General features: G+C 49.0%; 1 protein-coding gene across 15 annotated transcripts in view; it reads right to left on the bottom strand.

The window, feature by feature from the left end:
- The window catches only part of DYSF (dysferlin), a 207542-nt gene that overhangs the window by 38004 nt on the left and 143314 nt on the right, over positions 1–26224 (bottom strand). For 8 of the 15 annotated variants that reach the window (XM_008147464.3, XM_008147470.3, XM_008147474.3 and 5 more), the window contains 5 exons: positions 25893–25922; positions 17241–17342; positions 16972–17133; positions 15752–15917; positions 15154–15230 (listed from right to left, as the gene is read on the bottom strand). In XM_008147464.3, the coding sequence (XP_008145686.2) occupies positions 15154–15230; positions 15752–15917; positions 16972–17133; positions 17241–17342; positions 25893–25922 (537 nt within the window). Of the gene's footprint in view, positions 1–9206; positions 9270–15153; positions 15231–15751; positions 15918–16971; positions 17134–17240; positions 17343–25892; positions 25923–26224 lie in introns of all 15 variants that reach the window. The other 7 variants (XM_054728122.1, XM_008147462.3, XM_008147468.3 and 4 more) reach the window with 1 other exon arrangement.

Below are 26224 nucleotides of genomic sequence, written 5' to 3'. Positions count from 1 at the left end.
GTTGAAAGGAATTTCTCTCATAGCACAGATCATTATCATCAAGATGGCAATGACATAACAACCCAACACTGGGGTTATTGTGAGGCCCTGAGTTAATGTCTGTAAAGATATTCTGAGACCAGTAACGTTTACCATGATAAATGCTCTTGGTGACATGGCCAATATCATCACTTTGATCCCCAATACTGCTGCTCCATAGCTTAACATTTGCATAACTGACATAATGACATGATGATTCCTCTAATTCTTTCATTAATGTCCTCAGGCTTAAGAAACTGAGCCTATTTGTTCATGTGCACACTAATACAAACACAGACGTAACATACAAGTACTCATTTCTACATGCAGATCAGACAAACTCCCAGATATGCAGATACCCCAATTTCAAAGCTACCTCACCCCATGCATACTAAGCCTCTCATGCCCCCCTCAAACCACACAAACATATGCCCACAGCCAACTACCATGTTGATTCAGCAGAACTCCACACACCCATAACAAAAATCACTTAATTATTTCCACAAGTGGAACACTGGGCTTTCAACCTCTTGTTGACACTTTCGCAGTCCTGCCCCCATGTCTGTCAAAGGGGGATCATTGCTCTGCTTACTCTTACTTCAAGCTGGACCAGCAGAGGTGGGAGGGAAGGGAAGACCTTTAACCAAAATGCTGAATTGCTTCCAAAAGGCCCAGTGAATAAATGTGCCTGAAATCTAGCAAAGTCATGCAGATGGTGAGCAGAGAAGGGTCAATTTGACTATTGGCCTGTTCCAGATGGGGGACCCAAATGGGGTGGGGAAGCCTGTGAGAAATCCCAGCTCACTGTCCCTTTTCCAACTCAGGAGCCTAAGATGGATATATGGGTCCAAGACCTGGTACTCGGAGGACAGCATGACCACATATCCCCATGCAGAAAGTCCAGAAAAATGGAATCTATCCAGTAGGTTGAATGAAAAGGATCCCATCAGAGTCTTCAAACTTAGGAAAAAAGCAATGAGACATCATTAATTCAGAATCTGAGATGATTCCAATAGGGCCTGGGCCAAAGCTTACCTTACCTTCATTCTGCTTATATAGACAATTTTGCTTAACAAGAGTTCCAACAATCTGCTTCAGAGAAAAACTATTTTTGAAGGCCTTCCCAGAACTGCAGAAGCATTCATCAAACTATAGACACCAATCTTAACTATCTTAAATTCAATTTTAAAAATATTTTGGGGGCACCTACTATGTGCCAAAGTCAACCAACTTCCTAGTTACTGTGTGTGTTTCCATACACAAAAATCACATTACTTTTTAAATACTTGTATTTTGAACTTGCTGTTAATTCATTATGGTTTCCCCATGCCTCGGTGAATGTAAGAGAGGTGTGGAAGACACTGGGTGGGTGAGTAAGCTTCATTGAGCATCCTCAGGAGGACCTGCGCTCAGCAACGAGTTCCAAGCACTGTTCTGACCCAAGATAGGGGGCAGGGGTGGGAGAAGAATGGTGACAGGACCAATAGGGGTAAAAAATGCATTAAATTAGACCTCAGAGAAAACTTCTTGTACTGTAGATTTCCAAGGAAAGCTGAGACTTTCCCTCTGGGAAGAGAAGAACCTTTTTCCTCTGGGTGGGAACATAGGTCCCTCATCGACCAGGGGAAAGACCTCTCAGGAAGAGGGGAGCATGGCAGGGTGGAGACAGAGGCAAGGACCAATGGTTGGAGGGGACCGGGGCCTCCTCCTGCCTGGTGAGGCCCTGGAGTTTGCCAGACAAGTTTCACCCCGGGCTGTCCCCCCTGCAGTGTGCATCCAGGGAGGAGGGGTGCACCCCCGAGGAGACCACAGGAATGCCAAGCAGGGGAAAGGCGCCATGAGCCAAGGGCTCCGGCAACAAGGATCCAATATCGGCGGGTGACTCCAGCCCCCGTAACAGGAGAGACCGTAAAGTATGTGCTCTGCTTCCCAACCAGCAAACACAGCAAATAACCAATTACTCCAAATAGCTAACAGATTTCGGCTCTGATTTCCCTCCCCTTGCCTCCCCGGTGCCTTCACTTGTCATTTGATGGGCGATTTGTATTTGCGCTGAGAAAATGAGAGAAGGAATGACTCACAAAGGAAGGTCCAGATCACACGCAGTGACAGGCATCAACCCTCCCTAATCAGAACTAATGGGAGTGGGGGGAGGCCAGGCTGCACTGGCAACACATCTGAACGGGAGATATTTTTAAAGAAGTACAGTTTTGTTACTTTCAAGCACATATAGTAATTCTTGCTAAACCAATATTGCCAAAAACATGTCCTTAAGAAACCCATTTTAAGAAGATAAGTATCTTCCTAATTAGCACAACTGATATATACCAAAGTACAGGTAAAATCACCGACGTTATTAACGTTCAAATACTCTGCTTCAAGCTCTTGAGTTCAGAGGTGCAACCATGAGACAAAGCGCCTTGGATGCCTCTGGAAATGCTTCCTCACTTAGGAGCCACACCCTGTAATTGATTCCTTTGCTCAGAAAACCTTTGCTTCAAAGTCTTTGGATAAATTGTTGTCAGTACTCAGGAGCTGCACTGAGGCATTCCCCCTGAAACTTGGAATTAAGGGAAATAGGTCTGTCCTTAGGGAATTAGACCGTGAAAGCAATGCATCGGGCTCAAAGCAAGGAGAGGCAAAATCACCTCACGGGGAAGAGTGGCTCCTACACTGAGCCTTAACCCTAAGTGAGTAGATTGTATTCATACATCAAGAGGAAGAATATGTTCGAGAAAAGAAGGGATTGGTCAGTGCTGAAAACAGAGGGAAAGAGGAGTAGGGGTTTATTGTTGAGAGACATTCACATCGGCACCATCAGGGGAGATGGGGGTACCCGCTTAGGGACTAAAGCTGTCCCCACCTTTAAAGGTAGATGTATTCACCCATCTTGGTCAGCTGCCATCAAATTTCAAATCACTGGATCCTCTCTCCTCATTCTGATTCCTCACTCATTTCCAATCCCAATTTGGCTTCCCAATTGCTAAGCCTAGAGAGACCACAGCTGGACCACTATCCAAGGTCACATCCCCTAAGCAGAAATATTTCTCACTGTAATCTCATCAACTGGCAACCTCAGTTTGACTTAAGAAACATGTATCCAGCCCTAAGAAAACTGACCCATCAGGTTAAGGTCTGAAGCCACAAGATTAAGGATCCACTGAGGCAAGAGTGTGGACCTGTTGGGAGAGAGTCTTTTATTTCAAAGATTCCTACATAGGCCCTGGCCAGTATTCTCAGTGGTTAGAGCGTCCGCCCGAGCACTGAAGGGTCATGGGTTTGATTCTTGATCAAGGGCACGTACCTGAGTTGTAAGTTTGATCCCTAGTCCAGGTTTGGGTGCGTGCAGGAGGCAACCAATCGATGTGTCTCTCTCTCATAGATCTCTCTCTCACTTTCTCACTCTCTCTTTCTCGCTCTCTATCTCTCCCCTCCTTCCATATCTCTAAAAAACAGAAGAAAAAGAAAAAAATGATTCCTACATAGGAGTTCATAGGCAAGGACCGTGGCCCTGACCTAGCTAGCCAACACCTGGTGGCCACGACAAACAGGAAACAAACTCTTTAGCCCAGGAGAAAAGCCTCTGACTCTGCTTTCCTTCCTACGTCTCCACCCTGCTGGAGTCCTAACTGGCCAATCAAAAATATAGCAACCTTTGGCTGAGTCCTTCCTTTTATCTAAGTTGGAGATTAGAGGGAGCCCATGCACTAATGGGCATAAGCCATCTGAGCTCCCAGGACTTGACAAGCAAGGACTTCCCTCGGTAAGAATAGACAGAAAGAAGAAATTGTGGTTCAAAACAAGGGGATCAGTATGAGGATTAAGACAAGTGGTTTGTTAAAGAACTGAGGAAAAGAACAGAAGAAAACAAATGACTCGTTTATATGCATAGGAAGTCTGAAGAGGATACCACAGACAAGAAGTCAGTTTGCAGTCCTGAAGGAAATATAACCTGCATCATCTACCAATTTAACTCCAGTCATCTACCAATTTACAAACTTGCGTTCAATATTTTAGTTCTACCTTTCTAAACTATGTTTTTGAAGCATTGCTTTTTAAGTAATCAAATTTTCTAGTAAATAGTAACCCACAGTTACCATTTCTTTTCATAGGTCAGACTTCCTCCTAGTATTATCTTTTTTCTTCATGAAGTAGAGCCTACAGAAATTCCTTTAATTGGGGTCAGCTCATTGTAAAATTTCTCCATTTAAAATTATTGTTTGAAAATATTTTTATTTCACCCTTAGCTTGGAAATACCAGCTTCACGGACACCTATTTTCTGTCAGCACTTGGAAGGCATGATTTCACTATCTCTGGCCTCCGTCATGCTCTCGTCCTCCTAAATCTGAGGGCTGTTGTTTGTTTTTCTTTTAATTCGTTCTGGATAGTTCTCAATCTTTTCAAATATTGCATATTCCCCATTTGCTCTATCAACAGATACAAAAGAACATTTAATAAAAGTTAACATCATTCGTGATAAAAATTCTTTGCTAACTAGTAATCATTTCTCATTGGTGAAACTTAAAAATATGCACTTTTAAATTAGGAACAGATAAGTAAACTCTCTATTATCAGTACTTGGAATATTAAACTGAAGGTCCTAGCCAATACAATAAGACAAGAAAATTAAGCAATAAAAAAGAAAAAGAACACAGAAGAATCAAATCTGTGATTAATCACAAATTATATGAGTTGCTACACAGAAAACCCAGAAGAATCCTCAAATCAGTAGAATTAACAGGGGAGTTCCATAAAGTTTCTGAATATAACACCAGCATATGAGAATTAATTTCATTTATATACAAGCCCAAAAAATAATTTAAAATGTACCTCAAAAAGCCCAAGTAAAAATAACAATAAACTAGCTAGAACTAAATCTAACAAAAACAGTACCAGAAATTAAAGATGATCTAAATAAATGGAGAGACATTAAATATATCATGTTCATTGTTAAAATATTATAAAAATGTCAACTCTCCACAAATTTATCCAGGAATTCACTGTAACTCACTCACAAATCAAAACAGGTTTTTTTAAAGAAGTTGACAAGCTGATTTCAAAATTGAGGTAAAAAAGCAAAGGACAAGAATAACAATAACACTCCTGAAAATGAACAAGGTGCGATATTTCCTTTACCAGATGTCAAGGTTTATTATAAAGCTATAATAAATAAGACAGTGGGATATTAGTACCAGAAAAGACAAATAGACCAGTGGAACAGACTAGAGAGCCCACAAATAGACTCACACTTAAATGGAAACCTAATACATGGCACAGCTATCATAGATCAATGAGACCAGAAAGGTCATTCTATAATTATATGAATTCACTGGTTATCTATCTATGAGGGAAAAAATAAAAATCTAATCACTACTTCACACTTTACACACACATACATCAATTAAGAGGGATTAAGGACTTAAGTATGAAAAAGCAAAACTCTAGAATTCTTAGAAGAAAATGTGCACAAATTTGTCCTTTTAAAACAATTGTTGAAGCAAGAGAGAGAGATATAAAGTGATAGCCCAAGACATCGAATATATATATATATATATATATATATATATATATATATATATGAATTTCATAGGAGGAGAGCTTAAAAATGACTTAAGTCTACAAATTAAAGAAAGTATCCTAATAGAATTTTCAAACAGCTGGTTCTTCATATAAAAAACAACTATAAAGTAGATGAAATGCTATTAAGCCTAGTAAGAAAGATAAAAACACAAATCTACAAAATTAGGAATGAGGGGAAAAACAGAACATATATTGAAGTCCTTCTTCTATTGTTATCATATGTATTAATAGGCAATATCTGGGAACTTCTAAGCCACTAAATTGACTAAAAAGTAGAAAGTGATCAAAGAATCCCCTTCCCGACAGGTGCTGGGCCCAGTTTTACAAAGGAGTACAGAGTTGATGTATCTTCCACAATTACACAAGATATGCATTCCTGTGATTGACTCATATAATTTGTGATTAATCTCAGATTTGATTCTTCTGTGTACGTTTTTTTCCTTTTTTATTGTTTATTTTTCTTACCTTATTGATGCATCTTATACAATTATATAAGATATAATTCAGAACTCACATAATATAACACCATTTTCCAGAAAAGATCATGGGTATCCTATTTACCAGCTAAACCATAAAGACAATTCACCTGGTCACCACCTTTTTTTAAATATATTTTTATTGATTTCAGAGAGGAAGACTTCAGTTGCAATAACTATAATACCAAGACCAACTGACTAGTTTGGATTTACTCCAGGAATAATGCCCCACACCAGGGATCGAGCCCACAACCCGGGCATATGACCTGACTGGGAATCAAACTGTGACCTCCTGTTCATAGGTCAACACTCAACTCCTGAGCCACGCAGGCTGGGCTGGCCACCACCTTTTAAATTACATAACTGTTAATCATTTTTTAAAATTTAGGTTGATTTATATCATTACATATTTTGTACACAAGCAAGACTATTAAAATATTTGTATCATGTAATTTCCCACTTGCATAATTCAAATTCATAAAGAGTGGCACAAATGTATTTTCAACCCTTTAAGAAATAACCATTTTAATGCCATAGAGACTATTCAAGAGCACAGAAAATGAGAGTCTACCACAAAAAATATTTTATGAAACTATTATAACCCTGATCTCAAAGCCTAGAAAAATAAACTAAACATAAGGCTTATTAATAGAGATATAAAAATCCTAAATAAGTAACAGCAAATCTAACTCAGTGAAACCTTTCAGAAATTCTAGTCACAAACTTCCTTTTAATAAATTAATAAACACTATCCATTCTCTAACTAACAGTCTACTGACTGTGGTCCAGAGCCAGCTGAAAACCTGCCGCTCATCTAGAATGTCCACTGCAGCTCAAAGCAGAGGACCTGTATGTTGACCAAGAATCAACTGTGCTTGTTCTTAAACCAGTTTATGCCAGTTGCACTAATATGGTAATTAGATCAATGCATAAGTATTACAAAAACATATAAAATTTGAATTTAAAAAGAAAGGGCATATATCTATGGAACCTAATTTAATGCTTTTTTTTTTAATGATGAAAGTTAAAGATAAGTGGGATTTTTAAAAGGTGGGAGGAGGGGATCTTAAACTTTAAAAGGACCAACACAAATTTTTTGCAGGTATTCTTAAGATCTCATCAAACTTCAATAAACATAAAGGAAAATCATAGGTAATGCACTTTGGACGTGGTTTATACCAGAAGAATGACCATACTCAAATAGCAAATCCAAATTCAAACAGGCCTTGGCACATGTCAAATAAGTGACAAATGAAAATACATGGATACGGTTAGAAATTAAATGTTTATGGTACATATGTATGACTTTTAATGAGTCCTATTGAATCAAGTTTTTCAATTAGCCAATCACCTACCTTCCTTGATCAATTAGATAAGAGGACTTTAGTTGCAGTAACTATAATACTAAGACCAACTGACCGATTTGGGTTTACTCCAGGAATGCAGGACAATTATACATTACATCAACAGAACAATAGGAAGCAAAATGATTGACTTGATAAATGCCAAATAGCAATAGGTACCATTAAACTTCTGTACCTATCAGTGAGAAAGTGGTTATTTTAAACTATTAGTAAACTAATAATAAAGAGCATAACTTAACAAAATCAATAATATCTATCTGAAACTACCAATATTATCATAATTAATGGGAAAATGGTAGAGGTCTTCTCATTAGAATCAGTAACTAAATATGTTTGCTCACTAGCATCTCAATTATCAAATGTTATTTGGAAAAAGGAATGAAGTATAAATTAGAAAAAAGGTAGCATTTATTATTGTTTGAAGAAAACAATCTTACCTACGCAAAAAACCCAACAGAATCAATTAACAACTGTCAGAACTAATGAAGAAGCTTAATAAAGATTATACTTCAAAGTAAACAAATAAAAATATTGTTTTCCTATATTCCAGCAATAACCAGTTAGACAAAGTCATTAAAAAAAAAAAAGATATTCCACTTAGCAACTAAGTGTAAAAAATACATAGAAATAAAAATGGACTGGACCTATATAAAGTAAATTAAAAATAACCCCTCTAAATTAAATAAAATAATAGTAGAAATTAGGAAAAAAATGTCCAATGATAGGGCAATAGTTAAAACTTTATGGGTGTCCATATAATGAAATGACATGCCGCCATATTTTAAAAGAATGTAAAGATATGGGAAAACATTCACAATATATTTTTAAGTAAAAAAAATAAAGCAGATTATTAAAAAGTATAATATGATTCCGTTTTGTTAAAAAAAAAATATGTGCATAAAAGATACCTAAAAATATAGGCACATTATAACCTTAACAGTGCTTGTCTCCAACTGGTAGGAATACAAGTGGCTTCAACTTTCTGCCTGACACTTATTTGTGTTGTCTATAGCCTCTACAATGGATAAATCAGAAAAAAAAAAATCTAAAATAGAGATTGCCTTCTCCTAAAACACCCACTACAGCAATGCCTCCCCTGACACCATGAATGGAATTGAACTTTTGGCAGGTCCTCTCTCTTCTGCATCCCCTGTAGTTCAGGGGCTCCCCTTGGCCCTCAGTGTGGGATTTCATGAGTGTATGTGGAAGGCCAGACACCAAAGTCCTCTTCCTGGAAGGATCCCCAACCACCAAGAATACAGGTAGGGAAGAAGTGGCCCTGCTGGGAACTGCAGGAGCAGACCGTGGGCACCCGCAGACCTCTCAGAAGAGGCTGCTGGGAACAGCCAGGGTTCCTGGGTCACACACACCCTTCATGCTTCTGGGAGGGCAGAGAAAGTCAACTGCTCCTACCCACAGAGGCTTCTCATGTCCCGTGTCCCAGCAGTCAGGGTCTAATCTAGAGACTTCCGTTTCCACTGGTTCATGCAACCCCAACCACACCACACCCCCAGTCCTCATGCAGTAAATGGGATTAAGGAAAATCCCAGCATGCACTGAGAGATAATTCAGGGATGTCTGTGTCTGTGAATCTTCCTTTAGCTTTCTCCCCACCTGCTCCATCATGGCACAGGGCAGATAACTGTTTTCTGTGGGGGTTCAGGAAATACTTCCTTTCCTCCCCTCCACTCCCCCTTCCTCATCCCGTCCCCATTCCCAGCCCCCCAGGGAAATCAAGGAACCCACAAATAGGTAAATAATACATACATGAGGACTGGATGGAGAAGATGCCATGTTAGTGGGGGCCGAACCCGACAGACCGTCTGCAAGCTACAAATTAAACACGCTGGTTAGCAACACGATTAGACAAGCCACTTCGGGGAAGGCCGGAGAGCCCCGAGGAAGCAGTGCCCGCGATCGAACACCCTCTGCTCTCCCTCCAGGGAGGCTGTGCAGTTGTGGGAGGAACATGTGCTTTGGAGTTCAATAAGCCTGACTTCAAATCCCGGCCCCATTGCTTTACCCATTGCATGCCCTTGGCCAAGCATCTGACCTCTCTGAGTCAGCATCCCCATCTGGAAAGTGGGCGCAAAGCTTCCCTCACATGGCAACTGTATGTGACGATGAGAAAAAGGCCAGGCACACCTCGCACAGGTGAGGCACAGGAAGGTGATCAGCCAATGCCTGCATCTTGCCCACCTTCTCACTGCCTTTGGCCATTGACTCAATGCCACTCTTACATGCCCCCCTTCCTTTTAAACCTCGTCATCCCTGATGGTTTCTTCTGACAGCTGAGCTACACCAGCACCTGCTTGGGCACAGTTCCCAAGCTAGTGCACGTTTCTGGGTCTTTCTTCCTCCAGGACAAAAGCCAGGGCATCATGCGGCTTCCCAAAAACCCTGTACAAGAGCAGCTCTAAGAGTTTGATGCCCCCTGTGCTACAGAAAGTTTCCCGCATCCTTTTCTGGCACCAGATCCTTGCCTGCCATCTTCTGCGACAGTGAATCGATGTTTTATAGGGTGAGTCCCAAGGTCCAGGGTCCTTGGGTGTCAGGACTGGAGGTGGGTGACTTTTGCAGAGGCCGTTACAACAGCTCCAGAGATGGGGCCCTCCCTGGATGAGCACCTGCCTAGTGGACAAGGCCAGGAGATGCCTTGCAGGCAGGGGCGGGGGGCTAGCAAGTGCCAAGAGGTGGAGGAACAAAGGAGCACAGCACATGCAAGAGAGAGGGAAGGTTCAGGCCAGGAACATAGGGCTGGACCCAGGGCTCCCAGGGTTAGACCCTCTCTTCCTTCGAGCCAGAGCAGGGGGCGCTGGGGAGTCCAGAGGAGGCCAGGCCCAACCGTCCTCCTTTCCTGGGCAGGAAGAGCCTGGGAGACATGCTCACTTGGGATCAGGAAGGGCTCAGGAACGCTTGGCCAGTGAAACCTGCTAGAAACTGGGGGGACCTGGCAACTACAGACTCACCCCTGCCCTGTGAAGAGACAGCACTGAGGGAACCCTCGCCTCCCCTGGACTAGCCCTCAGGGCTGGTCAGAGCCAGAGCTGGGCAGGAAAGCGGAAGAGCCCGTGGGCACCCAGCCAGGCCACTGGATGGCTCGGGGGGGGGGGGGGAGGGGCTGGCCACATGTTGGTGGGTGTGGTGTGACCCCAGAACAGACTGGGTGAACTCCATGTGAAACCCCCAGCTGCCCAGAGATGGCCGGGCCAAGTAGCAGCTCTGCCCCCTCCTATTCTCATCCTGAACCTCACAGAAGACTTACTGTTATTTTTAATATGGTTCGTTTTTAGAAAGGTGAGAGGGAAACCGGCAGTTCACCGGAGCAAGAGGGAGAAAAAATAAAGCTAAACATAGTCTCCAAAGATCTGGTCCAGCTTCCGAAATTACACGTTCCCCTTTGGGACTCAGGCATAATTTGCCGCTCCGGTTCTAGGAGCACATTTCCACCTTCACGGCGTCCCAAAGACTATAACCGGAGCAGCCAGCTCAAAATTAGCCCAGGCCGGGCAGGCAGGGAGCAGCCAGCCCCAGCACCCCACCCACCGCGCCCCACGGTGTGGGGCACAGGTCAGCATACCTTGGGAAGCTTCTTGCATGCTAGCTGGGGTTTCCTCCATAACCCCCAAGCCCATCACACACACACACACACACACACACACACACACACACAGTCCCACTACCAAACCCTTGCCCAGCCACTCCACCCACAAGAAAAGGCTTCCTCTCCCCTCTGCTGTTCCAACCCCACCCCCTTCAGAGAAGCTTTCCTGATTACTTTGGCCACACTGACCTCCAAGGGCCAAGAGAACCCATGATCTTGGTGTCCTTGCTCTTAAAGTGTTTCATCACTTTGATGTCACTCTGAGCATCTCATTTTAAATCTGCTAACATGTCTCTCATCTGTCTCCCAACCACAGTGAAAACATCCCCAGTGTGCTCCTTCTCTTTATCCCTCCTCAACACACATGTATTCCCCACCCCCAGAAATTCTTCTCTGGAAACTTAAAAAGGAGACCCTCCCCACACACCACCACCACCCAGAATGGTCTCTCAGGATTATAGCCAAGAGTCACCCTTCACCAGGTGTCTCCAGGGGCATCTAGTGGTTGGAAGTGCGGTGACATATGGGGTGAACAGAGGACACCACCGCTACTTTGAGCTTCAAGGCCCTCTCTAGGGAGGAGCAGGTTCGGTGTGTTCCTGCACACTGATTCTCTCCCCATCTTCATAATCAGAATACCAGAGCTAGCTTAATGAAAAAGCAGCTTAGTAAACGAAGACCCCAGTTTTGTTTTAAAGATAGAGTCCAATTCAGAGTCAGAGACATAATCGGAGACAGAAGGAGAAGCCCAGGAGAAAGGCAAGGCTAGAGAATGACAGGTTGGTAGCAGTTCATTCAGACTGTGTTCTTGGTTGAAGGCAATGCCTATTTGTTCATTTTTCTTTATTTTCCAAATTTGATAACATGAATGTATATTTAAACTCAGAAAAAAAAAAATAGATGAGATCCTTTCTTTAAGCCAGAGCACTGGATGGACAAAAGACCTCCATGCCCCCTCTCTGAGGATATACCCATGCCTGCCCTCAGAAAGTTAAAGGTCACGGCCACGATTCCCGCAACACCATCACTGAGACTATACACACACTGGAGAGTTTGCACACACACCTACTCCCAGCCTCCCCCCACCTCTCACACACTCATGTACATGCGCCACACACACACACAAACACACACAGAGACTACATCCACCCCAGGCTATGGATCTGAAATCTATACAAAGGACAACCACACAGACCAAGAATCAACCATGGAGTTAACCTGCGTGAGCCTATCTCATCCCAGCCCTCACGCCATGGAGAAGAGTTCACAGGGTCAGGCACCCACTCATGAGGGACCATACTCACCCCCAGAGGTGGGTGTTGACCTACGAGCTCTGGAAGGCGGAGTAGAGAGATCTGCTCTATACAGACGTTTTAGATCATCTCTAGAATTGGCCACTCTTGACAGAAACCAAAACATTTCTAGAACCTTGAGGAACATTCTACCGTGAGTGTCAGTCCAATGACTCGAGCATCAGGAAAGTCTGAGGTGATGTTTTCCAACATGTGGCAGGCTCATCCCAGGAACGGGCAGATGATGGTGAGAAGTTATATCAGCAGAGAAGGTGCAACCAAGGAAGGAGATGGAGAGACCAAGACAGAAGCCAGATGTGGCAAGAGCATATGTGAAGTTGGGGAGGTGCCCTGAGCTAGGTCCACAGCCCAGACCTGGTGAGCATAGCAACAGGGGCCACATCACAGGAAAAATGAAACAGGCTGCCAAGAAATACGGTTGAACAAGCAGGAGCCAGGAGAAATCCAAATTCTTGTCCCTCCCATCCTCAGAGGCCAGGGCCCTCCATTCTATCTGCACTAGGGGAGCAGCAAGGGGAGGAGAGCTCAGCCAGAATTATCTGGCAAAGCATTTGCTACTGGAACCTCTGCCTACTGGATCAGCCTCGGAATGCCCAGTCCTCCCAAGTACAAGAGGATGTGCAGGGAAGACAGAGGAGTAAAAGATTTCATGGATCAGCCAAATCGAACCAGTGGATCTCAGAGGAAAATGCAATACAAAAAGCAGTTTGTCCCTAACCCCCCATTAAACCCCATTAGGGCAGGGCTTCCTAGACCCCAGGAACGGTTGCCATGCTGGCCTCCGGACCCCTTGAGAACAGTGTCATGAACCCTCCATCAGAAGGGAAGATCAATGAAGGGAGAGTCCAAGCCTCCTCCATCAGAGCAGGCGGACTTCACACCCTCCTGCCTGCCCACCTGAGACCCTGTGAGCCTGACTCCATGTGGGCATGCATCCAGGAACCCAGATCCCAAATCCCTGCCCTCTGTCTGGCTAGCAGCTCTAGCCGGAGTGGCTGTGCTACCACAGAGGACAGACCCTATTCTGCCTCAGACCCCCGCCCCAGTTCACTGATGTCAACACCAGGAGGATGACCAGACGGGGCCTCCTCATTGTCTGCCTCTGGCTGTGCTTGTAGCCAGCGGGACCCAAAATAGTCCCTCCTCCCTGCATCTGTAGACATTTTGAGGGCAGCACACACAGAACAGAAATCCTGCTGGGCAAGCCCCACGCTTCCCTGCACAGACTCAGACAGCCCGCTGAGAGGGTGGGAAACGGGAGCCAGGATCAGGCAGCCTGAAGTTTGGGGCTAATTATCTGCCTAATTCGGCTACAAACACCCACCCAGGCCTGTAAGCACCAGCACCCAGTACAGCTGAATCCTTGTAGGGCCAGCTGAAATGTCCTCTTGGGTTTCCCCAGTCAAGAGAAGCTCCTGCCTAGACCCCTTACAGCGCGTGGGCAGGTCATCCATCTGTCCATCTGTCCACCCACCGTGCACCCACCAATCCAGGCAGACTTCATTGGTTATCTCCTGCTAAGTCAGGTCCTCTGCTAAGCATTAAGGACACAAAGAGAAATATGCCCAGTCACTGCCCTGAGCCTAGTCTAGGAAGGATGCTGCCATTTGCAGAGACAAGCAGGACCTAAGGCAGGTGCAATGACCAAGATACAGATCAGACATGCAGGAAAGGGGGAGGAGCCAGAGAAGAATTCTGGAAGGAGATGACTACAACTAAGTTGAGTCTTAAAGAATGACCAGGTGTCCCCAGCAGAAAGGATGGTGGGGCAGAGCCCTGGAGAGCCACAGACACAGGACAAATGGGGAGCTTTGGGACTTCTGAGGACTCTCAACATCAAAGAAACTATAGAGCAAGACCTCTTGTTCTGGCAGCAGTGAGGCCCAGGACACTCCCTGGGAAGTGAAATGATGAGCAAGTGAAAAAGAAGAGGATATGAGCCCATAATGTCAGAGGGAAGCCCCTATCAACACACCTCCAGGGACAGCTTTGAGGATCCTGAGCCCAACACCAAGTTTGCTCTACTGCTCTCAATGCCAATATTGGATTGATGGTCTAAAGAAAACAAACCCTCTGAAGTGCTACACCATCCCATCCTGGGGTGAATAAGCAGGCTGTGGGCATGAGGACACAGCTGCTAACTGCGTAGACTGGGAGGCTCTGCCCCGAGGCAGCCCCAACGCTCTGGGAGCCCCAGGTGCCAGGGATGTGACCAGCATCATGCAAAGCTGAGAGGAGGTGACAACCTAGAACAGATGGCCAGTTTGAGGCCTATGCTCGCTCACGGTGAGGCCTCTCTTCATCTCCATTGCAAGAAGGACTGGGTGGTCTCAGCCCGACAGGACCCAGAGCCACCCCAGGTCCCCAGGTGGGGAGAGTGCTTCCCCTCAGTGAGAGATGCCACACACACCCTGCCATGCTGTTTGGCATGGCTGTCTGACTCACCAGCTGGCCCTATGTTGCCGAGTGCATAGCAAAGGGACACCACTTACCTGCAGCAGGGTGGGACACCCTTGGAATAAGGCCCCCCTCACACCCCTCTCCCTTCCTTTTCCTGGACATAGAGGAATGCAGGAGGTAGAGAGACTATTGGCTTGGACAAAGACCCCTCCTTCCAGGCCCCTCCATCTGTATGGTGTCCTTCCACCCAGGTCCAGAGGGAGACCTCTTATAAAGGCCATGTGATAAGGGAGGGAGAGCAGAAGCAGTGGGAGAGATGAGGAAGGGAGTGGAGAGCAATCAAAGCCAGCTCTTAGCCGGAACCAGTGTTTCTCCCCCAGGACCCAGATCATCCTACCTGGATGGGGATGAGGGGCTCCTTATCGTCAATGTCAATGAGCACATCTTCCCCAGGACTGAGTAAGCTCACATCATCTGTAGGAGAGACCAGTGTCCAGGCCTGAGAGGGGCTCCCTCTGGGATCTCGTCCCTCCTCAGCCACAAGACTCAGGGAACTATGAGACAAAACCCATCTCTCTCTCTCCACTTCTCAATCTTCCTCTTTCTCCCACCCAGTTCTTCCCTCTCCCATCTCTGTCCCTCCCATCTTCCTTCCCATTCCGTCTCCTGAATGTCTCTCTTCCTCCCTTCCCATTTCTCTCCTCCCTCCTCATCCCGCTGAATCCCAGCATCTCTCTCTCTCTCTCAACCACCTCCCACTTCAGCCCTCACCTCTCAGCCCCCACAGACACGTGTACCTGCTCCTGGTGCGCCCAGCCCAGATCCAGACTATTCCCTGAGGGAGATGAGGTCCCTACCCTTCTGGTCAGCTGAGCAGAAACCACCCCTCAGTCAGGTCCCAGTAAAAGGAGAGCTTCAGGACAAATCTCAGTGGAAGTCCCACCTGCCCAAGCCCCCTCTGCCAGGCCCTCCCCATCAACAGCCCCTCCACCTACCTGGGCCACCCTGTGGGGATGGACTCTCTCCTGAGTAGGGGTCACACAGGAAGCTCTCCAGAGAGCGGATGGTACACTGGCCGACCACAGGCCGGCGGCCAAACTGGCGGTTATCAATGACCTTGATTACGATGGGGGGACAGTAGAGCTCCTCCCTGGGCAGCATCTGGGCAGAGGAGGAGGGAAGTTCTGAGCAGTGGCCTAAACCCATCTCTGGGAAGTCTCAGAGGAGGGGGGACAAGCCCAGGGAGAGAGAATGACTATGAACCCACATGTAACCTCCAGTGGCCATGACTCCAAAGTGGTGGCTGGCTGAGCCCAAAGAGCTGGCCAGAGAAGTAAAAAACACACACCTTTCCTCATGCCTCTTGAATGTTCTACATGGAGGCTAGCTTTTCCCCCACAGCTTTACCTTCCAAACACATCAGCTCAGCCCAGAGTGAAAGCAAGTCTCCTTTCCCTGAACCCTCACTGGCTGGGAGGGGAAGAGGGGAGAAGTTGGCCCAGGACTCAACATTTCTTGCAGACAGTCCCCCCCAAGTGGATACTCAAGAGTTGGCTTATAGTCCCAGATTCTTCTCCCCACCCCACCTCCCCAGCCCCAAAAGCACTTTGAACACAACTTGAAATAATTTATATGCTCTCCTTCGGTGGCGGGTTTGGCTCAGCCAAGAGGAGGCTCCTGTTGACAGCCACTGGGCCTGGAATTTCTATAGTGCTTTCATCTTGCAAACCATGTTCCTTTCCTCAGGCTTGCCTTGATCCGGCCACTAGGCCCAGGCAGCCCCGGGAGCTGGAGAGGACTGGGGGCCAGAGGGCAGTAGGGTGAGCCCATCTGCGGAGGCCCAGATGGGGAGGCCAGTCAGGGAAGGTTTGGAAGATCAGAGCCCTGGCGGGCCCCTGAGGGGAACTTCGGAGGACTGAGACCTGCCCTAAAAGAGAGAACAGCCATGATGATGGGTCCTTAGGACCTCTGCGGACTCGGGATCTGGGTAGGAGGGAGCAAGCTTTTTCCATCGGTGTTGCTCACACACTTCAACTCTTCCAGTGAGGAGAGCATGAGCATTTCCTCCCACTTTCATAGACAAGTGAGGTGGGAGAGAAGCCATGACCACATAGGTTCCCAGAGGAGTCAGAGCAGACTCCCAGACTGCTTGGGGTTGCCAGGAGGTTCTAGCCACCAGGACACTAGAAGAGGACCACAGGAGGTTCAGGCTCACCACTTCCATGAAGAGGGTGCAAATGTCAAAGTTGGGGTTCTTCCGGAGGTTCCTGATGACACAGGACTGTACCGTCTTGCCCCCACACTCAACCACAAGGCTGGGGGAGGAGACATTGGCCAGCTGGTAACTCTTCATGTTCCGCAGGCCCCATGCCAGGATCTGGGGACACGAAGTGAGGAGAGCAGCTAGAAAGGCCATGGGAAGGCTGGGCCAGGAAGGGGAAGGTCCAGGCTGCCCTCCAACCCCCACACTGGAGCCAGGCTCACCTCGATGGCGGTACGCTGGAGAACTGGCTTGATGTTCTGGGGAACCATGTAGATGTTGGCCTCCCTCTGGGGCGGCGGGTAGGGAAGGTCTGTGTCCTCCGACTATGGGGAACATCAGGTGAAACAGACACATGGGTGGGAGAAAGACCAAGGCAGAGAGACAAGAAAGGTGGACAGGTGGGATGGAAAGAAGGACGTGCATGAGAAAGACAGAAACAGAGAAGCAAGGATACACAAGTGGGCAAAGAGCAGGCAGAAATGAGAGAGCAAAGTCAGTTTTCTAAGCACGAGCTTCTCCAGGATCTCAATTCAAGCACCATGGCCCAGGGTTTAGGTCACCCCTCCTCCCACAATGCAGGCTCTGATGCACCAATGAGCTGCTCAGGGTCACCCCATCTCCTACACATGCATGCACCTGTGCACACACGTGACTGCCCTTTTCATCCTGACACGTCCACTTCAGCCCCTCTCCATCCCAGAGGGGACCATGTGCCCTCACTGGCCTGGTGTTCCTGCCTCCTGGCTCACACTCTCCCAACTTACCACCCACCCTGGAGTTCCATCCCTACCCTCCACACCCACGCCCACACCCAGACACTTGTCAGCCCCTAACACCGCCTCTCCTACCCGTCTGCTGTGAGGACAGAGCACTTACACTGGGAGTCAGAGCATTTCCCAGCAGGAAAAGGGTATATAAATGCCCATCATCTACAGGCACCAAAGGGCACGCTGGGAAGGCTCCTTCACCACCACAGACCAGAGTTGAGCACAGCATATGTCAACTTTGACCTTCTAAGGGTTTGCCAAAAAGATGTGGGCAGGAATCCCAATGATCACAAAGAATTATATGGGGAAGCAGACGGGGCAAGGAAAGCAGGTACCACCATGGCTTAGGCGACTACCCCTTCTCACAGTGGTTGGAACACAGGCTGTGGGTATGAATCCTGGCTCCACCACTCACTGAGTTAAGTAAGTTATTTCACCTCTCTACGGCTCATTTTTTTACATCTATGACATGGTATTAAAAGTTATCAACCTCTAAGGGTTGGTGTGCAGCCTGAAGAAGTTAAAACAACATTTAGAATAGTGCCTGGTTCATGTAAACTCTCAATAGTAGGACTGCTAGCCCACGTGGCACCCTTGTGACAATTAGAGAAACATGTCTCCTTCTTAAAGACCTTTACATCCATGTCAGAAAATCATACCTCACTAGCTTATTAGAACAAGACACTCTACTGCCACCTACTGGAAACTTGTTATCATAAATACAAACCTATGATGTCTGCCTGGAAGTTGCACCTCCTTGGACAACAGTGCCCTTGCGCAGTGAACAACCTGCACATCCCCACATGGAGTTCCTGACCCCCAGGAAATGCTAACTGTAATTAAAAGGGCTTTGCTGGGCGCTTTGTAGAGCTTGCCTCATCTAATCTCATTTAATAAACAATGGAATTATTGGATTCATTCTCCAAGTGACTTGCTCTGGGTTCTTTCTCAGAGGACAGTGTATCCACCTACAGATGTTCTGACACGGATCCTTGGAGCAGCAGGAGAAACACACCAGCTCACTCCAGCCTCAGCACTTCGTAACCAGCCCCAGCTGTCACTCCTGCCCAGTGGCACAGCCTCGATGCTATGCTCCCTGGCCTGGAGTGTTAAGTAGTTCATTTCTAGAATCAGACTAGACCTTGGTTTTTGTGCCCGTCGTGCCAGCTGTTTGACCTTGGGCAAATTACCCAACCTTTGTGACTCAGACCCTCATGGGAAGATCTGGGATTACAACACCCTTCGAAGTTGCTGTGAGAATTCAGGTGGAGACCAAATATAGAGAGTGTCTGGCACATAGGAAGTGCTTCATAGATAGTGGTAACCCTGGTTCCCGTATTGCTGTGTGGTGGTGCCACCCAACCTTGGTTTGTACCATTAACCTTGATCTCCCAGGGTGGCTTGAAGAGATCTATCTGAGCCACCGAAAGCATCTCTCAGAACATTGGCTTCATAACTGTCCCTATGTCACCAGAGCACAAAGTGAAGACATTCACCGTTTTCCTGCTGACCCACAATGCAGATGATGATGTCGGAAACATCTACATTTTTAGGCTGGCGGGGAGACAGATGCCATCAGGAGGAGGGGGAGGGTGATGTGCAGGGCTGCCACGGGTCACAACTCCAGGGACTGCTGTGCACATCACAGTCTGCATGAATGGTGCCCCAGGAGGGTGCAGGCAGGGCCTGGACTGCCACCACAATGGCCTGGCTGCTATGGGGGCACCTGGCTGAGTGCCCACCCTTGGCATTCTAAGCCACCAGCTGCAGTGGCTGCACATCAAGGGTTGCCTCATTAAGGGAAGGGTGAGGCCTGAAGGCCTGCTCGTGGCCTGTCTGTGGCCTGCTTGTGGGTGCGCCCAGGCCAAAAGCCCAAGATGCAAAGGGGCAAAAAGAAGGTATCAGGGAGGGAACCACGCCCAAGCTCCCCTGGGAGGGGAGACAGAAAGATAAGCTTTTCTCACATGGTGGCAACATTCTCCTGAAATCACCCAGGAAAGCTCATTCATATATTTCCTCCCAGACAGTCTTCTCTAGGCCCCCAACTCTCGGCAGTGTCCCTTTGATGCCTTTTGTCCCTCACTTCCATGTTGCATCTTTCCTTCAGGCTCCCTTGAGCTCCAGTTGATGGCATTCCTCTCTATATGCTGAGGACCAGGCTCCCCATTTCCAGGAACCTATTTAGGGAGGAGGCCAGGGAACCAGAACCTCGAGAAGGACAGACTCCAGTACCGTTTGGAGGAGGCCCTGGAGGAAGAAGGCAGGTGCACACAGCTGTGGAGCGCCGGGCCCGCAGAGGCAGCAGGGAGAGACAAGCAGAGACAGTGATTAGAAATGTATCTGTGGAGGAGCTTCCTCCACACGAGGCCACCGTTCTTATCCCAAGGCCATCTCATCTCCTCCACCTCACTGTCCCCCGGGGTCCCAGAACATCCTTGTTCCCTGTCGTTTGTTGGCACTCCCCAGGACCCCTGCCTCTGTAGGCCCCCCTTCCACCAGGCCTGCAAGCTGCCACATTGGCCCTCTGTGCCCCCTCCTTTCTGTGCATACTGGTGAGGTTATCACGGAGCTTCTACACCTAAACACTCTGGCTCCTTAACCCAGTCCCCCCACCCCACCCCCACCCCGCGCCCCACTAGTTTTCCCCGCTATCTGCTAGATCTTTTCCATCCCCATTTAAAGATGGTCCATCAGATCCACCCTGCTCTGTGTCCTCTCCAGCAGACTCCCTCTCCTCTCTCTCTTCCTGAAAAGGACCATATCCATCCACTGCCTCTCACTTCCATGCAGCCCTCTGCCCAGAGCATTCAGCTTGGCTCCCTGCATCCTCTCCCTGGAAACTTCTATCCCCAAAGTTAATAACGACCTGTTTGTAACTCAACCCAGAGGCCATCCCTCACCAGCTCCTATCTTTCTTCACTCCCTCAGTAGCATGTGGCCAGCTGATCTCGGCCTCCTTCCTGAAACCATCTCTCTGGTCCCACACTGGCCCTCCACCCCTACCCTCTGCTTGTTGAGTCCCCTCCTCTGCCCAGTCATCTCCTAGGCTTTCTGCTCCCAAACAACTCTGCTAAACTCTAGACCCACATTCCCAACCTCTTTTGCTCAGTTCATCCTTGTGTCCCACTGGCCTCTCACACTGAACTTATCCAAAATTGGATTCCCTACCTTCCCCATCAAAACCCACTCTTTTCAAATGTCATGTCAGAAACCCACCCCACCATCCACCTCAACAACCAGGCCACAGAGTCCCATACCATCCTCAGCTCTCCTCCCCTTGTCCCATGTCTGAATGATCACCTCGCCTTGGCGATTCTGTCCCCTAAATCTCTTGCATGTGCATCCATCCTGCCTGGATTCGCCAGCATACTGCTAAGTGGTCTTGCACCTGGTTTTGCACATCTACTCCCTGCAACAAAGGTATGCTGTGCTGTGCAGCCAGGAGACACAATATAACAATGTCACTCTACTTAAGACCCATCAGAGGTTCCCTACCCACTCAGGATGAAGTCCAAACTCCTTGACGTGGCCGCCAAGACCCCTCCTCTTCTAGCCCTTGACTTCTCCTGTCTCACCTCTCACCAGATAACTTTCCCTTCCAGATCCCCAGAGAGATAAGCCACACCGTGAACATGCTCAATGCCTGCCCTGGCATGTTACAGGAGACACCATGCTGTCTTTACCTGTGAGGCCTGAAGCTCTGGGTCCTTCTGTCTGGATGCTCTCTGCCCACTTCATCTGGCTACCTCCTACTCGGCTTTAGGTCTCCATTAAATCTTCCCTGGGGGCCTGAGCTTAACTTAAGCACCCCCATGGCTCCCATAGCAACATGATCCTCTCCAATTGAAAGACACACCATCCTGTGCCATCCCTATGTGTTCATTTGTCTGTGTCCCCGGTTAAACCAGCTATTCTGCACACAGGGACCGCAGCTGAATCCCCTGTCCAATAAATAAAGGGTTATGAATAGACAGCTGAAGGGAGGGAAGGAGTGGGGACAGAGGGATAAATGGGTGGGTGGATGTGTGAATAAAGAACTGGCTCCAACATACTCTCCCCTCCTTGTCTGCTCCAGCCTGATCCTTGGGTCTTCACCAAGCCTTCCCTCCCCTGGGCCTGCTTATGGCTCCCGCTATTTGAATGGGTTTCCCTTACCCTCCTTCTGAGCCTAAGACATCTTTCAGGGCCCAGTTAAGCTCTCCATCCTCCAGAAAGTCTCCCCAACCACTCCAGAAAATTCTTATAAGCCTACTTTCTGGCTTCTTTGAATTCTAAGTGACCTTATGTCCAGTTTCCCAAGGAACTAACAGGTTTCTGACATCTCACGTGAGAGTCCTACTGCCCAGCCAGGTGGCCAGCTCTTGTGCACGAGTTTCTCAGCTGTTCTCTAGTCCAGCCAACCTGAGGCACCACCTCCCTCCAGACAGTGATTCTCCACAGGGTGGGCTGCAGTGGCCCTATTAGAACTGGGGACGCACATCAGCATTGGCAGGCAGGGGTGGGTGCAGACTGAAAGTGCCCCCAGGACATCCTGATTCACTGTCCTGAGTGTGACAGGGGACCCTGAGGGACACAGACCTTGGGGCAGCCTTAGACTACAAGCCTAATTAGATACAGCAACACTTGACCAAGCCCTTCCTTGACCACCTTCCCCACCCAGCCCTGAATGCGGGGCAGACCTGAGGCTGCTCTGCTAATGGGCCTCTACAGGGGGGCGGGGCTTTTGGCTCTCTCCCCATCAGAGCAGAGTCCACCTTAATGCCCCTTTAGTCTATCCATCCTGCTGGTCAGTTCAGTGCAGGTTAGCCCAGGCCCTGAACCAAGAGGGGGACTTCCTCCCCCAGTCCTAGGAGCCACCACACTAGACAGACATTCATTCCTAGGGCAGGGGGACATGCTGGCAAGCCCACCCAGCCACCTAGGTCAGTCCCACCACCAGCAGCCCATAGACTCCCACCTCACCCAACAGGGCATAGTCAGGGGACCTGTAGACATGCAGATCCTGGCTCCTCAGGGAGCTCCAGGCAGGGGCAGCCAGGCGGCTGGGAGGGCTCCATTGTCTGCCTGCCCCACCCAGCTCGTTAGGAACAACATGTTGCTCTAATTACACTTGGGAGGAAAAACAGTGTTTTAAATTAAGGCCTGGGGGAGGGGGGGAGATGGGGGAGGGGGGACCACTGGGTTTATTTTCTTGATTGCAAAATACCAAAGTTTTCCTTCTAGTGGATTTGGGGGTGCAGGAGAGTACCTCGCCATACCCCACCGCCTGGATTTGGAAGGGCTGAGGGAGTAACATCTGGCTGGACCCTGAGCCTCCTGAAAACAGCCACAGAGCACGCGGTCCCTCCTACCAGGGCATCCCCTCCACGGAGCAGGACAGAAGCAGAACCACGGGCACCAGTCCCACCACACCCCCTTCAGTGGTCAGGACCTCAGCCCCTGCTCCCACCTCAGGCCCCCAGGTGGGTCTTCCCCGGCACATGCCACATCCCAGCCCCGGTTAGGAAGGAGTCAGCCAGCCCCTCTCCTGCCACGTGTGCACGCACGTGTGTGTGTGTGTGTGTGTGTGTGTGTGTGTGTGTGTGTGTTCATGCGAGTGTACACACTCGCACACACTCCAACGTGCATGTGCACACTCTCCAGTTCTCAGGAAATCTAAAATTGCAGTTTCTTTGAACTCATTCCCCTTGGCAGCACGGACTGCCTTTGTTCTCCAGACAAAAAGGAAAAGAAACGAGACAGAGGGCTCAGAAGAGGCGGGAGAAGGAGGGAGAGTGGGAGCCAGGGCCAAGGAGCAAACAGAGGCAGAGGGAGACTCGAAGGGAGAGCTGGAAGAGGGGAAGGCAAGCAGGGCTCAGGAAGAGGGGGAACAGCGGCAGCACAGAGACAGGCTGGGGAGCCAGGAGAGATGCCTCCTCCACCCATGCTCTCTGCAACGACCCAGGTCTCCCAGGCGTCACCAAAGTCTCAACCACAGGACGCCACAGTTCTCCTTCCCTGCCAAGAGCCCCGGAAAGAGACCCTCTGGATGGGCGTAAAGCCCGGGGAGAGAGAAATCTCACCCAACAAACTGGCCCCAAGTGATGACAGCCTCCAGCCCAAAGCATTGACCCCTGCCCTCCCGCCCCCACCTGCCAACCTGTGCGTCAGAAGCAAGCTCAGTGTCACCTCTTCCAGGAAGCCACCCCCACTGTCCTCCATCTGCTCTGGGAGCCCTCAGTGCAGACAGATGACATTTCATCTCATTCACAGACACTGTCTCCCACACAGCCTTGGGCTGCGCTGGCCCAAAGGCACTCCCCACCGGAGAGGCCATCCTTAAACCATCCTAGAGTCACCGAAGCCTCCTAGCTGGTCTCCCCTCCTGCCCCTTGTTTCCCAACCTACACCCCCTCCAGCCAGACAACTTGCTAACCACCCATCTGCCCTCTCTGCTCTAAGAACCTAAGTTCCTGGCCTGGCTTATCACGGCCCCCCGGGCTGCCTGGAGTGATCCTCACAGGGATCAGGCTGAGACCTAGATGGGACTGAACGAGGGATACAAGGCAAGAGCTGAGCTCATGCAAAGACAGAATAACCCTGCACAGTTGTAAAGCTTCCTGCAGAACCAGCGCAGCAGCAGGACCCCTGCCTCCACCTAGTACTAAAGGATTCTTAAAACCAAAGAGGACTCAGGACTTGGCATGAGGCTTAGCCTTCAAAGAGCAGGGGAAGTGGATGAGCTACGGGCCCTGGGGATGAGGGGGTCACAAGGTCATCTTCTGGGGTGGTTCCCTGGGTGAGTTGTTACTCCATTTATCCTCAGGGGCCTCAGATCCTCTGAACCTGATGGCTAGCCCAGCCCTGTGCCCCCTGCCCCCCACTCCACAGGACTTGCTCTCGCCTGGCCCTGGTGACCCACACCCCGCCTCGCTCTGGGGCCGGCCCGGCAGCAGGACACTTGGCCCTCTTTGGGGTCTGGCCCCAAAGCTGCAAATTTGGATTTGCTTCCTGACAAGGAGACCACAGCCTGATCCTTGCTCTCGGAATCTGAGCCTTCGCTGTTATATATTACAAATCCAGTTAGTTATTAAGGATTTTAACTTTTTTTAATAACTCGTCCCTGGGCTGGGTCTTCTTTGGAGCAGGCTGTGGGTTTTGGCCACAGACTGCTCTCAATTGAGAGAGGGCTCCGTGCTGCTTCCCTGGACAGGACTCTGCTCCCCTTTCCAAATCGGCAGTCTTTCCAACGGCAGCCAAAAGCAGGAGGCTGCCTGTCAGGCGCAATTACGGCCAGCTCATTTGGCGGACCCCACCTCGGTCTGGGAGCAAAAGGAAGTGAGGTAAGGGGCGCAGGGCCTGCAGATCCCACATCCTGACCCTGCACTTCAAGTCCAAATTGCACTGCAAATGTCAAATGGTGTTCGCTCCCTGCCTGGGGATTCCCTGACGGCAGGAAGTAGCTGCCTTCTGCCCAACCCCCATCTGACCAGGGCTCTCCTTCCTGTCTCTCCGCCCAGGCCTCTGCCCTACTCATTCATGAGGACCCGCTCCCAGATGTGCAGAAAGCCATAGGGAATGCACTCCTCATCCCCATGGCAAAGGACAAACCCCAAACTTCTTCTAAAACTAGGAGTCCCCAACCCACCTAGCCCCTAAGCCATCCAGGCCCTGAACCATTCAGGCCCTAAACTGGTGCTGGTCCCCTTGGGCCAAAGGCAGGTTTCCCACCTTCTTCCTGCAACAGTGCCTGGCTGATGCCCCCTCCACCAGAAAGGCTTCCTTGCCTACTCTGGTCTCTTACGAACATTTTCTTCTTGAAAACATGCCACCTGGTCCTCGGCCAGATGAGACTACGTACTGCCAACCATGAGATCTAGATGAATCTGACCTTCAACAGAACAGCAAGTCCTCTGAGGCCAGAATCATTCCAGGACTCACCCCAGGCAGCCCTGGATCCACAGAGTGAGGGGAATGAAACCAGGTAGGTCTCTGTGTGCTCACTGGGGAGCCAGGAACCCTGAAGGCTCCAGGGCACGTGTCCAGAAGATGGCCTTGACCTCCCCTCTGTCTCTGCCCACCCCTCCACCCCCCAGCAACCGCCACAGCCATGAGGGTCCACCTCACCTCTTCCAGGATCCGTGATGTATCCTGTACCTGGACCACATCATGGGGCGTTCCATATCCAGGAGATGGTGAAAAGAGGAGAGAAGGGGGGATAAAAGTTCGCCGTCAGTGACAAATCGCACTAGGCTGGGCGGAGATCAGCACACCAGACATCGCCTATGAGGAGCCAACAGAGACCACCTCCCATCCCCGGCAAGTGCCATGTGCTTCTAGCCACGCCCTCCATGTGGTCCCTGAGAAAGAAGGTGTGATGGACGTTGATGCCAAGGAACTGGTAGGAGAGGAGGCCAAAACATAAGCCTAGATCCCAGGCGTGTCCGGAAGTGACCGAC

The sequence above is a fragment of the Eptesicus fuscus genome, chromosome 16 (genome assembly GCF_027574615.1).
Source record: "Eptesicus fuscus isolate TK198812 chromosome 16, DD_ASM_mEF_20220401, whole genome shotgun sequence".
Classification (NCBI taxonomy): domain Eukaryota; kingdom Metazoa; phylum Chordata; class Mammalia; order Chiroptera; family Vespertilionidae; genus Eptesicus; species Eptesicus fuscus.
Note: the sequence above shows the minus strand (reverse complement) of the source record. Positions and strands in the feature narration are given on the sequence as shown.